The sequence below is a fragment of the Uloborus diversus genome, chromosome 6 (assembly GCF_026930045.1).
Source record: "Uloborus diversus isolate 005 chromosome 6, Udiv.v.3.1, whole genome shotgun sequence".
NCBI classification, from domain to species: Eukaryota; Metazoa; Arthropoda; class Arachnida; order Araneae; family Uloboridae; genus Uloborus; species Uloborus diversus.
In genome coordinates, this window is record NC_072736.1 from 45,085,448 (window position 1) to 45,109,790 (window position 24,343).

Sequence of the window (24,343 nt, forward strand, 5' to 3'; positions counted from 1 at the left end):
GGGGAACCATTGTTAATTTCGATGTAAACTTAAATGGTGTTACAATTTGGTGGACACTTGCCGATGTATCGGCAGTCTTTTGGTCGTCAACTTAATAAAAAATTTGGCGATTTTTTTTAAAATTTGGTTTCAATTTGGCCACTGTCGGTGATATTTAGAGAGTAAACTATTGAATCACATTAAAATTGCCAGTAATGGGAAAATGACATTAAATTCGAGTAGAAAGAGGTGATGTGATGCACACGTCAGCTCGTTTTTTTTTTTTTAATTTGCTGCTGTTCACAGATTTTACTTTTGGAAACACAGAGCACAAAGAATTTGTAACTAGGACAACCTATTGGTATAATAATAATGACAAAAATAAATAAATAAATAAAACTGCTAACTTGTTAGTCAAGGAAAAAAGACATGCCTTATTGCCTCAAATAAATACTTAAATAAATAAATAACAATAAATCCCATTATGAAATTGAAAACTTACTTGCATAATCATTAAGTGTATACATGACGGTAATAACATTGTCCAAACAAGGCCAATGATTTGGGTTGCATTTTAAGCCCTGTAAAATAAGATAGAATAAATGAATGAAAAAAATGTATGAAAGCATACTAAAGACAGTCAAATCTCCATAACTCGAATATTCCTTTATCTTGAAGTTTTCATCGGGTCCCAAACTTGGGACTACTGTGGAAACTAACCATAACTCAAACTATCAATAACTTGAACGTTTTGGCCGATCCCTTGGGAATTCGAGTTATCAAAAGTCGACTGTAGTTGTATTGCACATTTTGGGACATCTGAAGAAGGTACTTAAGAGTATCATTATTTTCAAAAACAGGATACAATTAATATAGCATAGGATTATCAGATCATTCTGAGGTACACACACAAAAAAAAGGGGGAGGGGTAAAAATACAACATAAAAAAAAAAATCAACATTGATAAAAGTAAGCAACGTTTGCACATATTTCAACAAGAACTTATTAGATTTAAAACAAAATAATAGATGCAATATATAAACCCAAAATCGTCCAGTTTCTATACATTTTTCCATACTTGCCCAGCACTGCTTAGCACCTGACTCTGTTTTAAAAACTGCATAGTTGAAATTAACACAAGAATGAAAGGTGTCAATGATTTGACTCAATGGTTTAATAATGATTCATAACATTTTTTTTTTTAATTTTTAACAATTGCTTTTATTAATTGGGTATATGAAAATTAAGATTAGAATAACTGACTATTTAGCTTGCTAAAAAGAGGGATCAGAGTTCCACTGAACAGCAAGAACATAATCACAATATTAAATGTTAATTTATCAAAATGATTCAAAATTTCAAAATAAAAAAGCTGAAAACATTGGTTTGCTATTGTGTTTCAGTTTTTTTAATACAAAACTGAATATTTATAAATGTATTTTACCTCTAAAAAACAAAGTCTGGCAAGAGAATATTTTACAATGTTAATGGAAGACTTCCCCATTCTATACCACATGATTACATCAGAAGAATCAATTTCCAAGGCCTTTAAAGAGAAACAGAAATAAGTATAACATACATGAAACTGCACCTGCATTGATTGTTCAATTTCAATGCAAGCATCACTTCAGATGAAATTACAAACAAAACAATCAAATGTAAAAGTATGTGGTATAATGAACTCCTATGATTTTTTTTTTTTTTTGATTTTTTTAAAATTTTTTTTAATTTTTTACATTTGACAGCTGTTGAATATCTCTCCACTTGGGAGACCTCTCCATTTGTGAGTGTCTCTTCGCTTGTGAGATGGCGCTGGCTGTTAGTTGCCATAGTTACCATATTTAATTTTTGCTTTTTTCTGTTGTTCTAAAGATGTGAATAAAAGTTTTCAAATGGTCCGTCGATGATTTTATTAAAGTTGCTTGTGCAACATAATTTTGGTCCTTTACGAGCCAGGAGGACTAGATCTATGGATAATTACAAGAATAGTAGTTAAATATTCTAAATTCATTATGTGCTGTGTGATCTTCGAGTGACTTCGGTTTGAGTTTGCCGATTTGCGTCGAAACATTGTGCTTACAGTTCAAGAGAATCCGAATGGTAATGTTGTTACGCAACTTATTTCTGGATAATTTATAATAATTAGTGTTTTTTGAGTCAATAGTGCTACCTGCTTTGAGGTTAGTGATAGAATTGTCTAAACATGCCAATTACTGTCTTAAAACAAGCGCTGGCAAAGAAACAAGTCCAAAAGGCCCAGTTAACCAAACTTGCTACAAAATTACAAGAAGGTTGTGATTTTAAAGATGTCAATATTTGTGAACAGAAACTAAAGCATTAGGTCTCATATGGGATCCAAAGAGCGACACTTTGAAATTTCACTTATCAATGACAGAACAAAACCAGTTTACGAAAAGAGAGGTGCTTTCAGTAATTGCACGTATATTTGACCCTTTAGGTCTCTTAGGTCCCATAATAGAATAGGTTGTCAAGGTATTTATGCAGAAACTTTGGGCTTTAAAATCTCTGTAGGATGATAAGTTACCTGAAGATAAACTGAAAGAGTGGAAAGAATTTCGAGCGTCCCTAGAGTTTATTAATGAGATAAAGATCAGTAGATTTGTATTAAGTGAGGATTTTGGAGTTTTAATTCTTAAAGGTTTTTAGGATGCATCCGAAGTTGCCTATGGTGCGGTTATTTATGCCGTGAGTCAAAGCCATTCTGGTAAACTTGCCTCCTATTTACTATGTAGTAAGAGCCGTGTGGCGCCCATAAAGACCTTGACAATTCCAAGACTGGAACTTTGTGGTACAACACTTTTGGAAAAACTAATGCATAAAGTGATGTCAGCTCTAAAAGTACCCCGTTTTTCAGTGTACTACTATTCTGACATTAATTGTTCTTTCATGGATTCTGAAATCACCGTCTGAATTAAAAACATTTGTAGCTTCAAGAGTGTCAACTATTCAATCTCTTAGTGATGTAAAACAGTGGGGATATGTTAAATCAGCGGAAAATCCTGCAGATTTAATTTCAAGAGGATGCAAAACACAGGATCTAATATGTAGCAACCGGTGGTGGAATGGTCCACAATTTCTAGTTCAAGATGTTGAATCTTCAACAAGTGTACCTAAATTCACTGAAGTTCAATCCGATAATGAAGAGTTTTACCGTGAAATTAAGATTCCTGCAAAGGAGTCTAGTAATACTACGATGATTATTGCTGCAAGCTCATCAGTACTGGATGATGTATTGAACTGCAGTAATAACTATTTTAAAACTGTGCGTATTTTGTGTTATGTATTACGATTCATAAACAATTTAAAAAGACGTCAGTGTTGTTCAGGTGTATTGAAGAATTTAGAATCGCGGAGCATCATTTGATTCGAGACGCTCAGAAAGCTCTTGACAAGAAAACCGTCGAAGGGTTAAGTAATTTAAAGCCATTTGTGGATAAAAAGGAAATAGTGAGAGTAGGTGGAAGGCTGTTAAGAACAGACATTCCTTATGAACAAAAATGCCCTATTATATTGCCTAAGAAGAACTTGAATGACAACAGGTTAAGTCGATGGCAGCGTATTACAAAGGTTGTTCAGAGTGTTTGGCGAAAATGGAAGAAAGACTACTTGAACAGGTTACAGCAGCGGTCCAAATGGATGATCGAGAAAGAAAACTTAAAATTTGGCTTGATGGTCCTAATTAAGGAAGACTCCTTGCCGTGCACAAAATGGCAGCTGGGTAGGATTATTTCGGTGTACCCTGGTGAGGATGAAAAAGTTCGAGTGGTAAAAGTTCGGATGCAACACGGGGAGTTCAAAAGAGCAGTGGCAAAAATTGCTGTCTTGGGGCTGGAAACTTGAGTAATCTTGTGACTGTTCTTCTGTTTTATATTATTTTGTGTGTATTACTTGAACTATTTTGAGTATATAACTTTGTGCAATTTCATTTTATGTTGCAAATTTTAATATTGATGGAAAAGAGAGTGCATTAGTTACTTTAAAGTCAGAGGGTTGACAATTTTTTGCCAAAATGTGTCAAGGCGGGAGGAAATGTTGAATATCTCTCCACTTGGGAGACCTCTTTATTTGTGAGTGCCTCTTTGCTTGTGAGATGGCACAGGCTGTTAGTTGCCATAGTTACCATATTTAATTTTTGCTTTTTTCTGTTGTTCTAAAGATGTGAATAAAAGTTTTCAAATGGTCCGTCGATGATTTTATTAATGTTGCTTATACAACAACAGCTGAACCAATTTCCAAAATTTTTCAGCTATTGCTGAAATTCTAAGCTGGTACACAAACATAAATTTTCATAATTATTGTAACATGGCACAATCAAGTTTATCGCTAGATGAAATTTTGACTTTCCATTTTTGTGATTCATATCTAGATTTTTTTAATAATACTGACTTTTGTGAAGGGTGTTTAAAATGGAATACACACGCACACAGTTATAAGTCATGTTAAAGTAACATTTTAGCTTTTTCCCACTTTTTGTGTTGATGTACAAAATAGTATTAAAGATTTTCAGATAAATGCTTCAATGAAATAATTTATTATTGTTTTAAAATTACGCATGATGATTGAAGAATATGTGGTCCAAATTTGAAGGGAGGTTAGAGGGAATGATAAGAAACAAAAATCATATGGGAACCAAGGTCCAATTCAGCTTCTGGTTTTGGAAAGCAGGCCCACTGAAAGCGGGTGTGCAAGGCGTGCACCGCATGCGTGCTCCATGTTCAAGGGGCGCCAAATTCAGCCTCACTTTGGTAAATCAGAAAATAAATATATAATAAATAAATAAAAGTAAAGACAAATTAAAAGAAATTTCTCAAAAAAAAATGTTGACTTAAAACGTTAAAACAGTGCCCCCTCTACCCTCTCCCATAGGAGACCATTTAATAATAACAAGAAAGTGTTCTTTCAGCTTTATTCTTGTTATTAGCTGTGGCGAGTGCCAAAGAAAAAAAAGGTGGAAGATGAGCATTTTGGCCACTTTGGCGCCCTCGTCGGGACATCAGACAAAAATTGTAGTAAAATGCGGGGGACTGGGGAGTAAAGTTTGACTGCTGATCACGATATCTTCTTTCTGTCATCTGTCAAGGCAAGGTCATGTTTAACATAAGGGAACAGAGGACATGCCGAAGAGGGAAGTGCCGTTAACCGAGCTTCAATTCAGTTTTTTTTTCATTAAGTATTTTTCTTAAATAACTTTTAAAAATGCCAACACATAAAGACGGGAATGAAAGCCAATGTGACATTTGATTTAATTCCTATTTTTTATGATGCACAAAGGTATTATGTTTAATAGTTATTTAATGATTAAAATTGGGTATTATCAAAAATAAAGATATGAAAATATCTTAACTGTTGATAAGTGTTGATAAAGAACTTGTCAGAAAACCTTGCAAATTCGCAATAGTCAGTGCACTGTCATTGCGATGAATATTAGGGTGGTTCAATAAAGCTTTTTTTCAGCTAGAGTCCAGGACACCCCCTATTTTTTTACACTTACTAATAGTATTATGCTGTAAAAGTTTTAGCCTCTTACTCAAAATTTAAGACGGTGCTCAATGACCCCTTAATTTAATATAAGCCGTTAGAAAATGCTACAAATGGAGAAATATTTAATTTCCCCAGCTGTTTTTTTGTAAATATTTGTTTTATTGCAATGTATATGCATACTTCTAGTGTATATTATAAGATGTAGCATTGTTTTTTCAGTTTGAAGTATTTTTTTTAACCCCCTTCCCCATACTTTTGAAGTTCGGGGGAGGGGGTTGAGCACCCTCTTTCAGTTGAAATAGGAAGCTAAAATTCTTCCAGTATATTGCTATCCAAATACAAATTCAAATACAAAAGTGACGACCAGCAACAGGTTCTGGGCCTAGCTAGACTGGTTCCTAGTCAATTTACAATCCCCAGTGAAGATCAATGGCCCTCTTAAAACTATCTACTCCCTTGCTCATCACCACCTCTTCTGGTAAACTGTTCCAAGGTTCCACTACCCTGCTAAAATAATAATTTTTCCTAACATCCATATTAGCCTGAGATTTAAATAGCTTAAAACAATGACCCCTTGTCCTGTTTTCAGTGCTAGACTTCAGCCCTGTAATATCTTTCATTTTAATAAATTTAAACAACTGAATCATGTCCCCTCGGTCTCTCCTTTGCTCAAGACTGTACATTTTTAGCCTTCTAAGCCTGGAATCATAGTCTAAGTGAGAAAGTCTAAAAATATTGAGGGGTGTCCTGGTATCTAGGAGAAGCTTTTTTTTTACATGTATTTTTGAACCACCCTAATGCATATATTACAGCTGTTGATCGCAAATTTTAAAAACTGCATCAAAACTATCTTATGAATTTACCTCTAAATAGTATTCAGTTGCAGATTTAAAATCCTCTTTCCCACTAGAAATTGTTGCTAGATTTTTGTAAACTAAATATTTCAGCGTCAAGGCAGGACGAAGGGGCCCATCTTCTTCATCATCTTCATTGACTTGTACCTAAGACACATAAATATGTATATAAAAAAACAGTGACTCCCCTACAAGTTCTTTTTCTTTGACAGGGGTTGGGACATAAACATATAGCAATCACAATTAGTATATAGGGGAGAGTCACCCAAAGCGGGTGGGTTTTCAAAGAACGCTTGAAAATTGTAGTTTTTGGATTTTAATCGCATCAATTTCGGTTTTATTTCCTAGCAGGGTTCTTGTACTTCAAAATAAAAAGTGAATTTTGTATTATTTCAAACCCAATATTTATTTATTACCAAACATGTGAAAAACATGCTTTGCCCTACCAATGAGCCCAGAGTGGGTAAACTTAACTAATTGTGGTTTGGTACATTTTCCAATCAAATACGAAGTTATAAATGATTATTTAAAGTCAGTACAATTGTTTATAAAACATAAGGAAATAACTGAGTTATTTAATAGACTAATTAATTGCTATCCTAAAAAATAACTTTTTAAAGTTATACTTATCCTATTGAAAAAGAAAATCTAAGTCAGCACATGAGTCAGCACATGAGTTAAGAAATTTTAAATAAATATATGATTAAATCCTATACCTGCTTTGCTCAAAAGCACGTTTTTTTTTTTCAATAATTATAGCCATAAATTAATTTAAAAAAAAAACGGAATGACCATCATAGTTTATAGGTGGATAGTGTCAGAATAAGTTAATATTATTGACAATAAAAAAAAATGAGCTGGTCTTCGACTAATCACAAGTTACAAAATTTCATTAAAAAAAAAGTATCTTTTTTAAATTTTAAGCCTGGTTGCACCATGTCACTTCACTGCTGCTTCACTGGGACTGATAATAACGGGCGAGGGTTCAGGTAAACACGACATATGTATTCATTGCCGCTAACACACATTGGGGGAGGGGGGGCGGCATACGAAGGCCTACCTGCTTTGGGCCACTCTCCCCTATATTTACATATTGGATCAAAAACATGTTTTAAATCCCAAGGATTTATAGGTCTGACATTAAAAACAGAGGATGGAGAAAATAGCATAATCAATTATGTATGTACAAGCTTGTTCAGTTCAGAGGACTAGCGGCAAGTCTACAAACAATAGGCCATCGTAAAATTTGTAAAAAGTTGGTGAAAATAGGGAGGTAAGTTTTTTTCCCCTTCTTTTTGCCATGTTCTAAAGGTACAAATATCATTAAAAAAAAAAAAAAATAAGTTAGAGGTGTGGAAGGGAAATGAATCTTTCAAGTGGGGAAAGTGAAGCATGTTTTTTGATGTATAAGAGTATAGGGGAAAATAATGTTTCGAATATCTTAAGTAAAGCACACTTTTGATGCAATAATTTTTTCTTCTTTTCCTGTAAAGGAATGTAATTTACGTTTTGGCGAGCTGCCAAAGGCAGTGAGGCTGCTCTGAAGCAGGTGGCGGCATGAAGAAGCCACAAAGTACACCTCCAAAGGCAGCGTACACCAACCCGCTGCAGGAGGTTTTCATGAGCCGGGCACTAAGGTTTGCTAATCTAGCCACCCTAGCAGCTAGTAGTCCATTTAATGTGTCTGTATACTCTTTCACACATTTGCATAAATATATGTAACCAACTAAAAAAACTTTGTTCAACATTTTTACAATTTTTTTAATAAAACAACACCTGGAAACTACTGTCAAAGATCTTAAATTCACAAAAATCACATCCTATCCCAAAGTTATGATTGAATGATGATTTGACTAATTTAGATAATTTTTGGTCTTTAGAAGGAAGAATGCTATTGGCAGTTATGAAGCAGAAAGGATTTTTTTTTAAACAGCAAATACTGAACGTATATCTTTATTAGGAAGATAATATAAAATATGGATTGCATCTATTTCTAAATAATTAACACTTCACGCCTTCTATGAAAATAGAACAAACAAATATCTTACAAATTATATATAATAATTTTAAACGAAAATCATAATAATAAATGAATAAATCATTTATGAGCATTAATAAAAAATTTTTATAACATCTCATGAGAAAAGCATAAAATTAAGTAAAAATTTTATCCTAAAATGAAAATAGATCAAAAACAAAACTATTATTAAAAAAAAAAAAAGAGAAGTTTGTATAGCTTCCGGTTCTAATTCCTTTCAAAAAGATAAAAAATGTTTAAAACCTGTTCAAGAAATTCAGATTCCAAAAGTTCTTTGAATATACTTTCAGCATCTTCTACTTCCCCTGCGCTTTGCTTGCGGAGAGCAGAATGATATGAAGCATAAGCTTCTTCTTCCTGCGAAATGAAAACAAATAAATAAAACATAGTTCATACTGCGTTAATATTGCTAGTTAAAATTACAGTTCATTGTAACATTAGGGTATTTTCACTAATGTCCAAAGGCTCGGGAAACTTGAGCTTTCCCTCAAAACTTTGAGAGACCCAAAAATGACTGGAAAACTGCTTAACATTTTGAGTTGTTACCTATAAATACATTTTTAAAGAGATTGCAAACTTAGAATTGGGTTGTAAAACAACGCTGGATCTACGATTTTTACGAGTAGGAGCAAGTCTTAAAACTGCCACCCAGTCAATCTTCCTTAAGTTTCTATTCAAACCCCCCTAAGCTTGAATTTCAGTGGATGAGGAGGGGGGGGGGAGAATTAGGGTAAATTTGCCAGCAAGGGCAAGTGCCCCTTGCTTGCTCAGCCCTAGTTCAGGCAGTGTCACCAAAATTATTTAGCAGAGCTTTAAAAAGTGAAGACACATTTCATCAAATGTGGTCACAAGCTATTTTCACTTACTATAAAATTGTTTTCAAAAGAATTTTGGATCCAGTCTTGATTCAAGTAGTTCAAAATATCTTAAAGTTGCTGTTTGCTATGTCAAAAATTAATCAAATAATAACTGATGAGAAGTTGAATAAAATGCCCCTTTGCGCAAATCTAGCTAGAAAACTGAATTCTTAGATGACAAGTGACCTAATGGTGTAGTGGTCACTACTCGAACATCTCCAATTCGGATTTCTTTTGTAGAGGTGTAGACATGCCTTTAAAACAAATTTATGCAAAATTTTCAGCTTCTGAGATGAAAATTCTGACAATCTAGGATGACTAAAAAAAAACGTCCCAAAATGGCAGCTCAGCTTTGTGAAACAAACTGCCGTGTTTAGGCAAAAGTTGCAGAAAATTTTATCACACTGGAGGCCTAAAATTTTGGGAGCTTTAAGTACTTTTAGTTGTTAATAGGCTCCAGTATTTTTCCGAGTTTGAGCTTTTACCTCTTGTCCACAAGTAAACTCTTAACAAAGGGAAGTGGAGAAAACCCCTTAAATGACTGATCAGTGAAACTTGATGAACGTGAACTTTGTGAAACGAACAGAGCCGATTTGCGGAGGGGGGGGGGGGGGTCCCCGGCTCGCAAACTTCAGGGGGCGGCAAATTCGAGTGGTGCCATTGGCAGGAAAACGAGGTTTATACTAAGAAATTTTGGAAAATACTCTAAGTATTAAATATTAAAAATATGAATATAGAAAAAAAAAGAAGAGAAAGTAATACAATAGTAAACTAAGAGAATTTAACTCAACAGATATGACAAAATTGTTTAGGTGGGATTTCATGCTTTCTCGTTTATTTTGCTGGCAATTGAAATTGACTTATAGAGCCATTTATTTTCAAAAACAGCTGCATGTTTAAAAAAAAGAAGTCAGTAAAACGGGGCGGAGAGCAGCAAGAGACTCTCTACACAGGCGTTTTTAGGTGTTATGGAGGGGGATTAGTAAGAACTTTTGGTGGGACTGAACTGGAACATATGCACTAACCACTTAGTAAAATTAAATAAGAATCTAAAAAATATTGATTGCTTCCTTGTTGATCAGCTGGCTTCTGGTGTAAGCATCGTGCTACCATCTATGGCAGCATATTTTAGGAGGCGGCACAGTTTACGATGTCAAGGTAGGGACTTGTGCGTCTGTGCGCAGGTTTTTATGGGCTCCTCTATCCATTAGTGAATCCTAATCAATAAAATTAGTGCAGGAAATATTAGGGTTTTTTTTCTGCTTTTGTGTGTTGGGTTATAGTTTTGTAGATCATTATCATGATATCTTGATTAACCACCACCTTAAAGAAACCAAGTTAGCTAATTTGCGATAAAAAATGCCCCCTTCATCCTATGAAATAACATGAAACTTATTTTCACATTTGTTAAAAGGGAAAATATAAGAAGGTGTGCGACTTGAAAAATCGACTTTCAGTTTTTGGGGGTTACCTTAATACTTACACCAGAAGTTCTAAATGTTTGATTGTAGCCTGGAAGAGAGTTCCGAAACTTAGGTTTTAATAGAATTCTGGGGAAATATTCTCGAACACCATCCTTTGCTCCATCACTGTTAAAAATGGCCTACACATGACTAGGACAGCAATTTCAAAAAACTCCCAAGAAAGTGCTCACATCATAACTCCTGAGAAATGCCCTCCTATCCCCATCATTCAAAATTGAATAAATTTTTCTTTTGGACTTTAATTCATAAAAACTTCTAGAGCTCCCCTGAATCTGTTCTCCTCCTAATATCACCGAAAATCCTCTAAAACTAAATTGTTAATTTTTCAATCCCGAAAACCCTATGACATCAATTCCCCTCCCCCTATAACATTATTGAAGATTATATTAATGGAATTTCAATTCTGTTTCCAGCAGAAGACTCCAAACTCAACTCCCCATAAACGTTTCCAAAACTCTTCTTAAACAGCGTTTTCTACAACTTCGAAAAATCTTCGGAAGAATGCCCCCCCCCTCACCAACATCTTCAAAAGACGTCTTTAATTTCGTTTTCAGTACTTCAATTATGAAACTTTCTGTGCACTAGCCCCTTGAAAACTCCTACCCCTGTCATCGAAGGTTGGCTTAAAAATTACGTTTTCGGAGTATTAACTTCAAGAAACTGATGGTGCATTAGCTTTTGACAAAGAACAATCACGTTTTTAAGGCTTCAATTTCAAAAAATTTCTCGGGATAGCCTCCAAATCTTTTTCCTAAACGTCACTATAGATCGTTTAAAAATATTTTTTAAACTAAAATTTTAAAAAAATTCCGGGGCAGAGCCCTCGGATCCCCCCCCCCCCCCCTTCTCTTGTCACAATCGGAAAATGCTTCAGAATTGCGTACTTGGATTTGAAAATTATAGGGATGAACCCTGAATTGCTCCCTCCTAACAATAGATCACCTAAAACTGTTTTTCGAATTACAATCTTGAAAATTTCCCCCGGCCATCCATTCCTAGACATAATAGAATATAACGTACAGTTCTGTTAGTTTGTACTAAAGTCGAGTATTATGGCTCCTTGCCTCCGCCCCCCCCCCCCCCCCGAAACCAGAAGCTAAATCTTCCTCTCTTTCAGCATATTGAAATGACTAAGGGAGCCGAAAAATGCATACCCTTGACTCCCCTCTGTACAGTAGGGTGTGTCTTATAATGCACTTTTAAAAAAATTTTGAATTTCTTATGGGGCACCGCTTTAATTGCTTCCTTTTTACAAAAAAATAGTTTCATAGAATTTGAACATAATTTAGGGGGTGCTACCAGTGATTAAAATTACATTCATTGTGAAGAAAAATGGTGTAAAAATCAACTCCCCAATATATTGTGTCATATTTTTAATCAACATGAAATTAGGTTGGTTGGGTTTAACACAAATACCTATTTCTTATATATACATGAAAATAATAAGCATTTCATGGTTGTCATTTTATGTAATAATGTCAAAAAAGCATCCGAAAGTTTGTTAATTCTATTCATATCACAGGTTTACACTTTCGGTCTTTTACATTCAGCAATATTGTAATTTTTCTCTTTATTATTTCTATGTGACAATGCAAACTTTTCACTGATTGTTGCTTATTATCCAGATTATTTGATAGTCTCTTCTAAAACTTGATGTTACCTTGGATTTTAATTCTACATCATCTGCTGGGCAGCGTTTCACCAGAAAAGTTGTTTGTTTAGGAAAAAACTATTCTGGAGTTTCTATTTTCAGAAATGGCATCTCAGAAATCTAGCCTCCCTGTCGCCTTCAAAACAAATAAGAACACCATCAACTTCTAACAAGTAGATGTCGAAATAAGACTGCTTGAAGCAACAATTAAAATTTTGGCATTTTCCTTCTTGTAAGTGAAATTGATTTTTAACAACATAAGACTAAATCTATATATAACTTTTAATGTAAATTCTTGCTCTTCAGGATTAGTTGAAGTACATTCAATTACAACAGAGGCTAAAAATTACACTTTCAAAAGAGTTTATCCAGATCCTTCACAATTTTCTGTCTTTTTAAATGTCTTCTTTTTGTACAAATGTTTCCTTTTTAATTAGAGATATATTAGTTACTAATTAAGCCTTGTCATGCTGGTTTTTGTTTGGTCAGAAATGATTTATTGTTTGAAACTGAGGTTTGCGGAAAGTATCACCAGCTGGAGCAATGTCAAGCAAGAACGATTGTTTCCATTAATTTTCTTTTTGAATAATTAAAACAGAATTTTTTTTTCTTTCTCTCCCTTCCCTCCTCCCCGCCAAGGTCAGAGATTTCATTTCTGATGAAAGTCTCCTATCACTTAATCAGTAGGACGTCTGATCTCTTATCCATAATTATGATAATTGACAAGGATGGTTCCCTAATGATTTTGAAAAAGTTGTAGCGGCAGAAATTTTCACAATAGCAAAACTAAACAAAGCTTAAATTTTGAATTGTTATTTAATTTTTTTCCATTCTATTAGCAATTAAAAAGAACATCTATTTTTATCAGAAAGGAAAAAACAATAGCATTTGTGTAAAAAAAGAAACATTTATATTTGAGTTGTTAACTTACAGTTGAGAGTTGACTGTAGCTACAAGTAATTAACCTGATTTAATAAAATGTAAAATACAAAGTCAATGCCAATCTAAATTATCACTAATTAAAATTAATGACAATCAAGCCACATAAATCTATATTTATAAAAAGTCAATAAATAAAAAGCTCGTACTTGGAAATTCTATCATCAAAATGCTTGTTTTTAAGGGGTTACAGATGCAGACAGTAAATATTAATTTTGTAAAAGAGGTTGTCATCTAAATAAGTTATCAATATACTTCACATAAAAAATAGTCTTGTTTTCAATGCACTGTAGCTCAAATTTGACACATTCAATATTTTTTCTTTAGTACCATATGAAAGGACAAGTTTTTTTCTTATCAAGATAAGGATACAAAACTGAGCTTGAAAAACTCTGTCATTTATGAGAAAAGCTCGTTCTACAAAGTATAATGGAAGGCAATTGCCACGAAAAATCAAGTCAGTTGATGCGGAATGACTCAAAAGCATATTGGGAAATGCATTATTCTCCAAGCATTTCAAAGAGATAAACAGAATACATTCGAATCAATTACTTCAGAAAGGGCATAAGTCCCACCAATGAAACTTTTCAGTATTCAATAAAAAATGTTTATTTTAATTACAAAAGACCAAAATTCTATAAGAAATATGACTAATCAAGAAATAAAAGTAAAAACTAATAAATTGAAAAAAGTGCTTAAGTTTCATATAGTATAAAACCATTCCTATTCATCAAATACAGCTATCATGGAAATATTCTTTTTCTATCCTTCTCTTGTCTAGTTTTGTGGACCAAGTTAGATGTACATATTAATCAAAATTGCTCTGAATCATCATCTAGGTATCAGTTATTTCTTCCTACATAATGAAAATTTTCCCTTTGAACTCAATATTAGCAAAAGTAGTTCAGCTGACAAGTGCTACTTTGCAAGCCTGCAAGTATGATCTTTCAAACCGATTAGCTAGCATTGAACTATCCTTTTGGTGTTCTATCAAATGTTTAAATATTGTGAATGTTGAGAATTGAAAACATTTGTCATCCTGTTGAATCCTTTCACCAAAATCGGAAAGCTATAAAAGCCATGAAAAAGAATCAACTTTTCAAAGTCTGGGAAAAAGGAGCTATTCCCCCTGACCCCCCTTAAATGACCGACCTGCCCCTACCATAATAATGCTCGAGTTTTACTTCATTATGCAAAAGAAACTAATTCTTCAATGATCATGCCATACTCATATTGGGTCTTACTCTTCTTCCATTACAGTTAAGAACAGAAACAGCTTAAGTTTTTGGAATTGATACCTTTTAGTGCAGTTTGTTTCAATGAGCACAGAATTTTAAGAAAAATTCCTCAAGGGAAAAGTACAGAACCCTGAAGTAAGATTCCGCTTCCCCTAACTTCAGGGGTTAATCGGGCCTTGTCTATCTTCATAAGCATGTCAACAGCTTTCTCAAGCATAAGGGCGGTGGGGGGGGGGGGGGTCCAGACTATAATTAGACTATTCTAAATCTTTAAAATGCATTATCATAATTTTATATTTAATTTCACATATGTAGCCAAGCCATGCATAAACTTTATTAGACAATGAAAAATATAATTAAAAAAGAAAAACATTTCTTTTCATTACAAGTATTTTCATTTTAGCTTTCAGATAAGAATTCCGACCTAGGGATCGTCCCCTTTCCTCCTATGCCACCGGAGCTCAAATCTGAATCTTGAATTTTCTTATTGTGTAGGTATTAGGGCTAGAAAAATCTTTAAAAGTTTACATGCCCTACCGGGCATGTTTGTCTAAAAGATACATGCCCGAATATTTACATGCTCAGCTTTCCTACTCCATGTTATTAAAGAATTTGAATTTGTAGTACAGCATTAATCAGACGAATTATTTTTAAATAAATAATTACAGAATACTTGACGATGTTCAGCAACGTAAAATCATTTGACCAAAATTGTTCTGCAAGTACTTCAAGCATTGTACACACAAGCAACCAACGTGACCTTTTCCACAAATCGGGAGCCCAAAATCAAAATCGTTTCATGTAGGAGGTTTCTTTTTTTCCTTTTTTTTTTCCCAGTTTTTTAAAACCTGACTGATGCTATGCATTTCTGTGGAACCTAAACTGACTGAATTGCTCCAAAAATATTTTATATGTTTTCTAAAATGCATAGAAAGATCAGATACACTTTTATAAAAATCTGAACCTAGGTGTCAAACCACGTTTTTTTGGTTAATTTTACATAGTAGAGGTGCGACATCGATGGTAAAACATCAATGTTTCAAAACATCATTGTTAGAAATTAAAACATCGATGCTATTGATACATCGACAAAAAAAAACATCGATATTTTTATCAATGTATAACATAATTTTTGAATATACAACATTAATTTAAGCAATACAAAAGAATACATACCCAACAAATATATTGAAAATACTGAACCTCAAATCATGAATATAAGAATAATTTCGTAACATCTTGGTATTATAATAGGACAAAAATTGGTAATAAGACAAGCACCGATTAATACAAACTAGTTATTAATAAGGAAATAGTGTCAAACTGAATGAAACAAAGTAAATTTACATCAAAAAAGAATCCAAGAAAAAATGCATCATAGCAGTCAGTTGAATGATGAGAAAAAGTTGTGCTAATTATTTTTAAAATACAAAATTAATTCCAACAATTATTTTTAATGGAAAGAAATATGTGTTGTACTGTTAGTTAATAATTAAACACAAATTGTAAGTAATAGAGGGACGACTTGATGGGAAATCGATAAGTAACCCCGAATATTGGTTTTGACAGTTTGGAGAAAAAGAAGTTTGTTTACTTTGTCCCCCCAGAAACGCATTTCTCTTTTCGCAGACTATCCCACCACTCAAAGAAACATCTTTTCCCGATGGAACAGAAGTTGCCATCACTATCAAATACTTTAAAGCAACTTTTATCAGCTCTTAATTTTTAAAATTATAATTTTCACCGTATTAACGAATAGGATTTTTCTTTAGTTTAAGAAATGGAGCCTTGAAACAGACTACAAGTTTTGGCACCAGACTACCAGTGTCAGGTTCTTCCAATAGCTTTGCCCTCTTCCTCACTCTTAAGTTAATCTTCAACTATCTTGTAGTGATCTTTCCAAAAATCATCTTCTACATAGAAAAATTGATCTTATAAAATGGGTTAAAAAAATGTTTTTTGGCAACTCTATAAGTAAACTTAATTACCTAGCGAGAAAATTATGGCACATTTTATGATAATTTTCAATTAAATGCAAAACCATCAACATCGAAAAACATCGAAACCAAAACATCGATGGTCCAAAAACATCGATGTTTCCAAAACATCCATATTGATGTCGCACCCCTCCTTACATAGCATGAAGGAGCAATAAAAATAATGTTAATAAATAAATTACTAAAATAATGAATAAAATGAGTTGAGTTCGAGTAGCATATAATAAAACACATCAAAACTGTTGATCTATGAGATTAGATCCAATGAAGTTATCGTACCAATGTCTAATTTAATTAGTGCCCTTTTGAGCTGCAGAGTGTAATTGGAGTCCTTTGCAGAAAACAATACCTGTGGTTGAAATTATTTCTATTTATTTCCTCCATGGTGATAGACAATGATATCCTTGGCAAGTTATTTACATATGAAATAGGAAAATAAGCTCTCTCAAAGCATAGATAATTTAGTAAACATGCAAAATCATTGTTGATAAATTTGGAATATGACTAATGAAGAGTCATTTATTTAATCAAGGTTCCATTAATTTAAACACATGCATTTGAGATGCGCATTTCCCAATTTGAGAATGGCGGCCAATCAAATGAAAAAGGATTTGCAAGATAAAAGAAAATAGGGATTTAATTAAAGCCAAATGTATCAAAATAAACCTAAATAATTGATAATTTTTCTTGGAATTCCCAATAAAAACTTCCTAAGTAATTGAAATATTTTTAAGATGCAAAGGGATTTAGATCTCAAACGAGACACGCAATTTTCGGAGATGTACGTGCTTCAATATTGACATCTTTCCAAAACATACATTTATGGAGAAAATTGCAGTGGATGAAGATCATGGGGAAAAATATGGAAAAGAGGAAACAAAACTGATAGCAAAATCAGAATCTTATCTTTTGTGAAATTTCTGCTGAAACTGCTGATTTTCTACAAATATCTTCCAACACAAGATAGAATTTTGCACAAATTCTGCAGAAATCATTAAGTTCAAAGTAAATCTAAAGTTCCTGCAGATGACTTATCAAATTCAACATTTTTTACGAGCTTTTCGCCGAATTATCTTTATTTGTAGAATTTTAGATTTTCTTCAAATTTAAACAGATCTGCAGAATTTATGCAATATTCGATCTTGAGTTGGAAGATTTTTGCAGAAAATCTGCAGTTTCTGCAGAAATTTCACAGAAATCTCTAGAATTTCTGCAAAAAATTTGAGTTTTCCTCTCATATTTGAGCAGAATTGTTCTGCAGCTCAGACGTCTGTTCTGCGACATACATCACAAATTTAGTAGTATTCTGCTTTGGGGGAAACAGCAAACCATCTTAGCAGTAGGGCTTGAAATAAATTTTGAGCTCCAAGTAAGGATACAGTAATTTTTGAATATAATACGAAATTATAAAGTTTTAGGAAAAAATATTTGATCAAAAAATTACATGTCTGGCCAGGCATGTAAGGGCAAAAGATTCATGCTCAATCGGAATTTTTATATGCCCCGGGCATGTTGGTCAGAATAATTTTCGAGCCGTGGTAGGTACATAATATTTTTGTTGTAGAAATATTCTAAACATTAGTTTCCAAAAGCTAACACCATTTTCCCATTTTTAATTACGAATTACTTTTTTCTTCTACTCTTTCATCAACTAAGTGTCAAATAAACCATAATTAAAAATAAATGTAGCAATAATATGCAAATGCAATTAATTAGATTCAAGTTTGATTGCAAAATATTTTTTTCCATTATTGCTGCAAGTTAGATGTTCTATTTATCATTAAGATATTAAAGTTAGGATGGTAATAAATATGCCTGGACAACTAATTATTATCAATATTCAACATCTCCCCATTACTGTTGAAGGCAATAGTTCTTGCAGGTGTTCTGTATGGCAAACTGAGTTTGTCAGTTTACAATAAAACCAGGATACTAACAATACAGCTGTAGAGCAATAAATAGAAATTTATATCAATATTGCAGCAATACATCAATATTGCGGCCCCCACCTGAGGCATTAAACTATGTGTTACCAATGGCTCAGTTAGGGGGAGGGGAGAGCGGCTTCCTGCAAGTTAAATTTCTTGTCTTATGTTAAAAATTATGCAAATTGGTTTCAAACCACCTGGTGAGTCTCCCCAAACTGCAAGATGAGTTCTCCCAAATATTTTCCCCCCAATTACAGCACTGTGCAGAACTATACTTATCGATAATACCTGTGCTTCTCTAGTAGCCAATTCAGGATCTCCATCATCATCTGATAAAGATGATTCATTTAAAGCACTGAACTTCATCTGAAAGAGAGAAAGAAATAAAATTACAATTAACTTTAAAAATGAGAAAACCTTCATTCTTAATCTGTAAAAGAATACGCCTAAAAATAGTAAAAGAGAAATTTGAACAAATAAATCTTTCTGTTGCAATTATGAATGATTTAATAGTTTTAATGGAGAGGTGTCCAACCTTTTTTTACCCGAGGACTACACCTCATACCAAGATGAATCTTGCAGGTAAGAACATAATATAAAATTGAGAATGTACTTCAGTATATTTAGATAACATGGCAAAACATGGAGGGGGGGAGGAGAGAATCATGAATTGTTGTTGTCATTAATACATGTTTTATTTGAGTTTTTTTTTTTTTTAAATCCAAATTTCTGACTGTTTTGCCGAAAATTTGGAACAATTATTTTTAATACTGAATGAAAATGATTGGTTTGTTTTGGAAGGTACCAGAATATATTTTTTGATTTGTAACATTGAACTTATTGATAGCTACATGGATTAGCTTGGTGGGCCATGTATGGCTGGCGGCTCGCAGGTTAGGCACCACTGTTTTCATGCTTTAACGTACATGATTATTTATCATCGATCTGTCATATAACTTTCTGTATCGAATGTAAATATGTTTGAGTTTTCAGTTGTAACATATTTTAAGCTAAAATTAAAATACAAAAGAGTTGAATGTTGTTAGTTTTTTTTTTTAATGAAAGAATGACTTAGATGTAGTCAAACAATTTTATTTATTCATTTAAAAGAGCTGTTTAACAGTTTAATGCATGTGTTTGATTTCTCTCAAAATGGGTACATTTACGGGTCGTACACCTCCAAAGATGTCACACATCTGGCACCATTTTTTACGACAATATGACAATGAAAAATCGCTTGATACATGAGAAGGGAGGGGATCTGTATGGCAAAGTGTGATACTTAGACAAAAAGGGAGGAGAGGGGGTCGAAAATTTTGAAACAAAGGGTGACATCACTTATGGACAGACCTTTAGTGAAACGTTTAAACAAAGTTAAAACTCTACTACAGGTATCTAACTATGCTCGTGGGCATTTACCACAGATAAACCGTGGAGGAGGAGACCTTATATAAAATAAGCGGTTATACTTTTACTTTTTATCTTTTATGGAAAACCATTAAAGAAGGAGACTTCAAGTTTTCCAAATTTTGAAACTGAATGGTTTATTCCTTGCATTAATGGGAAAAAAAATAGACATAAGGCAAAGATTTTGCAATCTTTTGAAGTTTTATTTGTAAAACTATGTTTTTTTTTTTTTTTTTCCTTTTTTGAAGCTAGGACAAAAAAGATGATGAAAAATCAAAACAAGATTTTTTAAAGAATACTGAAAGTTCTGTTGATTCGCAAGCAATATGTTACAAATAACTGAAGTAAAAATTTTTGGGCACGTAAGATTAAAGTCTTGAGGCACATTTAAAACAGCAACAACTCAATTCCATAATGAAGCATTACATTTGTATATATGTGAGATAAAATGACATTAAAAGCTAATACTGATTTATGAGATTCATAAAAATTAGTTGCGCACCATTTTTACTCCGAATTAAAAGGAAGAAAACTGTGAGCTTTTTTTCATGTTAAAAACTTATAATTTTTATAACTGCACAGCAAACAATACATTTTAATATTTTTCTTAGCAGACATCAAGCTTCGCTCGCAAACATTGAGCTGTATAGTAACCCTGGAGAGCGGATGGGGTCGAATCGGATTGGGGTAGAGTGTAACCTTCGAATCTCGCCAATGTTCCCCTCGTTAGGCTTAGGAGATGGTCTTAGCATTGGAGTCTACGAGGAAGTTCGCAAGCTTTAAAAAATATTTAAAAATAACCCATTTGCTTTTTGTTATCAAATGACCGGTTTTTAACTACATCACGTTGTCGGTCTGCTGAATATATACATCACTAAACAAAACAATTCTTTACTTTTATTTAGTAAAAGAATAAAAATTTGGCTCTTTTTCGGCAACCATTATTGCCAAGACTCAGGGTGACGTGAGATGACGTAGAAGGAGAGGGAGGGAACTTCCATCGCTCGGAGCGCTCGGAGATATGTTTTTCTTTTCCTTCGTTTTTTGTTTGTTTCGCTTAATAAGAGTAAGAATTAACAGATAATTTGTTCATTCAAATTTTAATTGTATAATTAAAAATTTTAGTATTTTTCATCGAGAATGTAGGATTATTTAACACAGTAACACAGTACTTTTTAAACAAATGCAGATTTATTTCAATTTATTAACCATTTACCTTCTGTAAAAACAGTTACACGAGTCGTAATTTTTGCGAAAATGAACGTATCGGTGACTTTGCGAGATAAAAAATTTAGTGAATTGTATGTGAATAGAACAGAAAGTTTAAATATTTCGCGATAATGATGAGCTAGCGAAAATTAAAGTAAAACGAAAACAAGGGTTTTCACATTCACAATATTGTTTTTGTATGTTTATCTCTTTTCTGCAGGGAAGTTTTAGGTTTTCTTTCTCAAATATTCAGCAGATATTTTGTAAGTATTGTGTTGTCTTCATAATATTTATTAAAAAAAAATTTTTTTTTTTCAAAAGCATTAAAACAAAAACCCTCTTAATTTAGCTTTTAGCTATAATTATGAGGTACATACTAATTTTTGAATCACAGATTTTTTTTTTATCGTTAGAAAAGAATTTATTGAAGAAAAGAACTTATCAATTTTCCTTTTACACAATTCCCAGTTTTTTTTTACAGATTTGTGACGTATCGCATTATATTTTCATCTTTTTGAGAACTATTTCTTTTGCAATGTAAAGAAATAGTTGGAAAAAAAATATGTCTAAATTCCCAACTTTATTATTAATTATTTTAAATCGTTTATTCATTCATTCTTCATTGATAGAAAAAAGTACAAATTATGTATGAATATCCTCTTGGTTTAATCATTATGAAAATGTTTCTAAGTAATACCGTGTATTTTTATACAATTATGGTGAAATTATATAAGGTTAAACAGTTTATAGGTATAAAATTAAAAAAAAAAAAAAAAAGAAAAGATTTTGCGACCACATTGGAAGAAATTAATATTGACTTTCTCTTTAAACACTCCGTAATGTGAACACCCCCGTATTTTGAACACATTTTGAGGGCGAATCCATATAGTACGATATCCTGCTGTTGCTTTTGCGGCGACAATGTTTTATCCAATCCCCCTTTATGGTGCACCCCCCCCCCCCCCCAATCAGAATATTTTTGTTCCATTCCATAAGTGTCCAGGTTAGAAATAATTTACTGTACAATATTTCTGCTCTTTAAAGAAGATTTATTGGCTTAAAGGCTTTTTGAAAACATTATTAAAAAACCCATGATATTGTTTATTTTATTTTTTAATTGTATCGGGGGGGGGGGGGGTTACCTTTCGGTGCCCCTCCCAAAAATTATTTCTGTGTCCGCCCTTGCACGTATGGGGGATTTTTGTTTGTGAAATATTTTTTTATATTTCTAAAATAGGTTTGTGACTGAATTGAAACTCGTTATTTCAATCAAGTCCATGTTCTTGTATGCTATGTATAATAGTACAATTACTTCCAATTGTTCCTAAAAATGAAGATGAAAGAAAGAATTAAATTTCAACTCAATACATTTGTAAAAAAAAATATGCCACTCCTGCCAACCCCTAGTTACGCTACTGTCTGTGAACAATATTTAAATAAAAGGTTGCTTTCAAACCTGATGCAAAGGAAATGACTATGTCATCATAATTTGACCCCATCGAACTAAAATATCTGCATTGTGTCTAAAACTGTTACATTAACTTTACAGACATAGTAAAAGGTGACTTATTATAGCACGAAAATATACCACATTGATAAATCTAACAGTTTTTCAAAACCATGACATAAGATAAATAAATATCTTTGTGCTGAAAAGTAAAGTAAGAAGTAACAACGTCAGAAAGCACAAATTGCAGATTACTGCAGACACGTGTTTCGGTGTTACAAGGAACGCCTTCATCAATGCAAAAGAAATGGGCTTATGGATGAAAAGACATTCAACAAAAGCTTTTTTCGGATGTCTTTTCAGTCATAAGCCTTATCATCCATTTTAATCCTAAGCTTTTATTCATGTATGCGATTGGTGACGAGGGAAAGATCATTGATTTAAAAGTTTTATCTGTTCGGCCAGTTTCTGTTAAATAAACAAAATACTTCTCATTTATTTCAGCAAGAAAGGCTTTGAAAAAGATTTAAAATTTTCCCTTGATCCTACTTTTGGGGGTAGCAACACTTGGAAGTTTAGTTACGTTTCCTTTTCCGTGCTGTTCTCTGTTATTTAGAGAAAAAAAAATCATTCGAATTTTGACATCTTGAGTTTTTCGCAAACACGAATTGCGATAGGACCATACTCGTTGAAGTTCATGTTTCTACAGATGAAATGGAATGTAAATGGCAAAGAAATCTGCACCCGTTCAAGAATGACTCATGATTTTCCAGAATAGATAATGCAAAGCATATCCATGAAAAATAAAATAGCGATAAGGATGCAGTAATTAAGATTGTGATTTTATGGCCGATGTCCACCAGTACATTTATCATAAAGATTATTTACAGCGTATTACGTTACGTATTTTTTATTTCTTATCAGTGTTAACTGATGGAAATGAGTAATCGGGAAATTTTGAATTCAGATAAAGTTTTACTGTTTAAATTCATCCATACAGGTGTTTTCGCCTGAAAAAACGTAATTTTACCCAGAAAAACCTTCTTTTTTAAATGTAAAGTCTGATTGAGTTGGGCTCTGAAAAAAAAATAAAATAAATAAATATGAATAAAACCAATCCGCTGACGATTTCTAACTATGATGACGACAATTTCGCTCTCTAAATAAATACTAATGACAACCATCGTCATGGTAATGATTTGTAACTATGAAGGCGAAAATTTCGCTCTTAAATAAGTGCTAAAAACAACCATCGTCATGGTAATCTGAAAAATCAGAGCAACATCAAACTTGGGAAATAAGTGAGAATAGTACGCAATTCGTGATTACTCAAAAAAAAAAAAAAAAAAGTATTCTATTTTATATGTGTTCGGACTGACCCGTTGATAGTAATCGAAAGAACACATTTTTCCTGCTTACAAAAGAATTCGTTTGGGGCTTTTGATTCATATTGAACTGAAGGTATAAATAACCTTTCTGAAGTAAGTTTTAAGAACAATTGTAAGCCTTTATATACGCGATTGGTAACGATTTCATTATTGGCACACAATAGTAGAAAGCTTAATCATTTAAAATTCTTATCTACTGTCAATTCTTATGAGTTAACAAACAAAACACTTGTAATTGATTTTAGTAAGGAATTTTCAATTTTCTCTTATGATTCTGCTTTTACGACTAGCAAAACTCAGTAGTTGTGATTATCTTTCTTTTTGCTTGTTTTCTCATTTCTTGTAAAAAATATTTGAATTTAAGATGCGCGCTTTTCCCCGCGAGATTCATCTTAAAATGAGTTGAGGTAATCGAGGTCGCGATT

At 32.9% G+C, this 24,343-nt stretch overlaps 1 protein-coding gene across 1 annotated transcript in view; it reads right to left on the minus strand.

The window, feature by feature from the left end:
* The window catches only part of LOC129224370 (calcineurin-binding protein cabin-1-like), a 110,060-nt gene extending 91,227 nt beyond the window's left edge, over positions 1–18,833 (minus strand). Inside the window, 5 exon segments of the mRNA XM_054858812.1 lie at positions 482–560; positions 1,424–1,525; positions 6,345–6,482; positions 8,617–8,730; positions 18,756–18,833. Of these exon segments, the coding sequence (XP_054714787.1) occupies positions 482–560; positions 1,424–1,525; positions 6,345–6,482; positions 8,617–8,730; positions 18,756–18,833 (511 nt within the window).
* Positions 18,834–24,343: the final 5,510 nt, after the last annotated feature.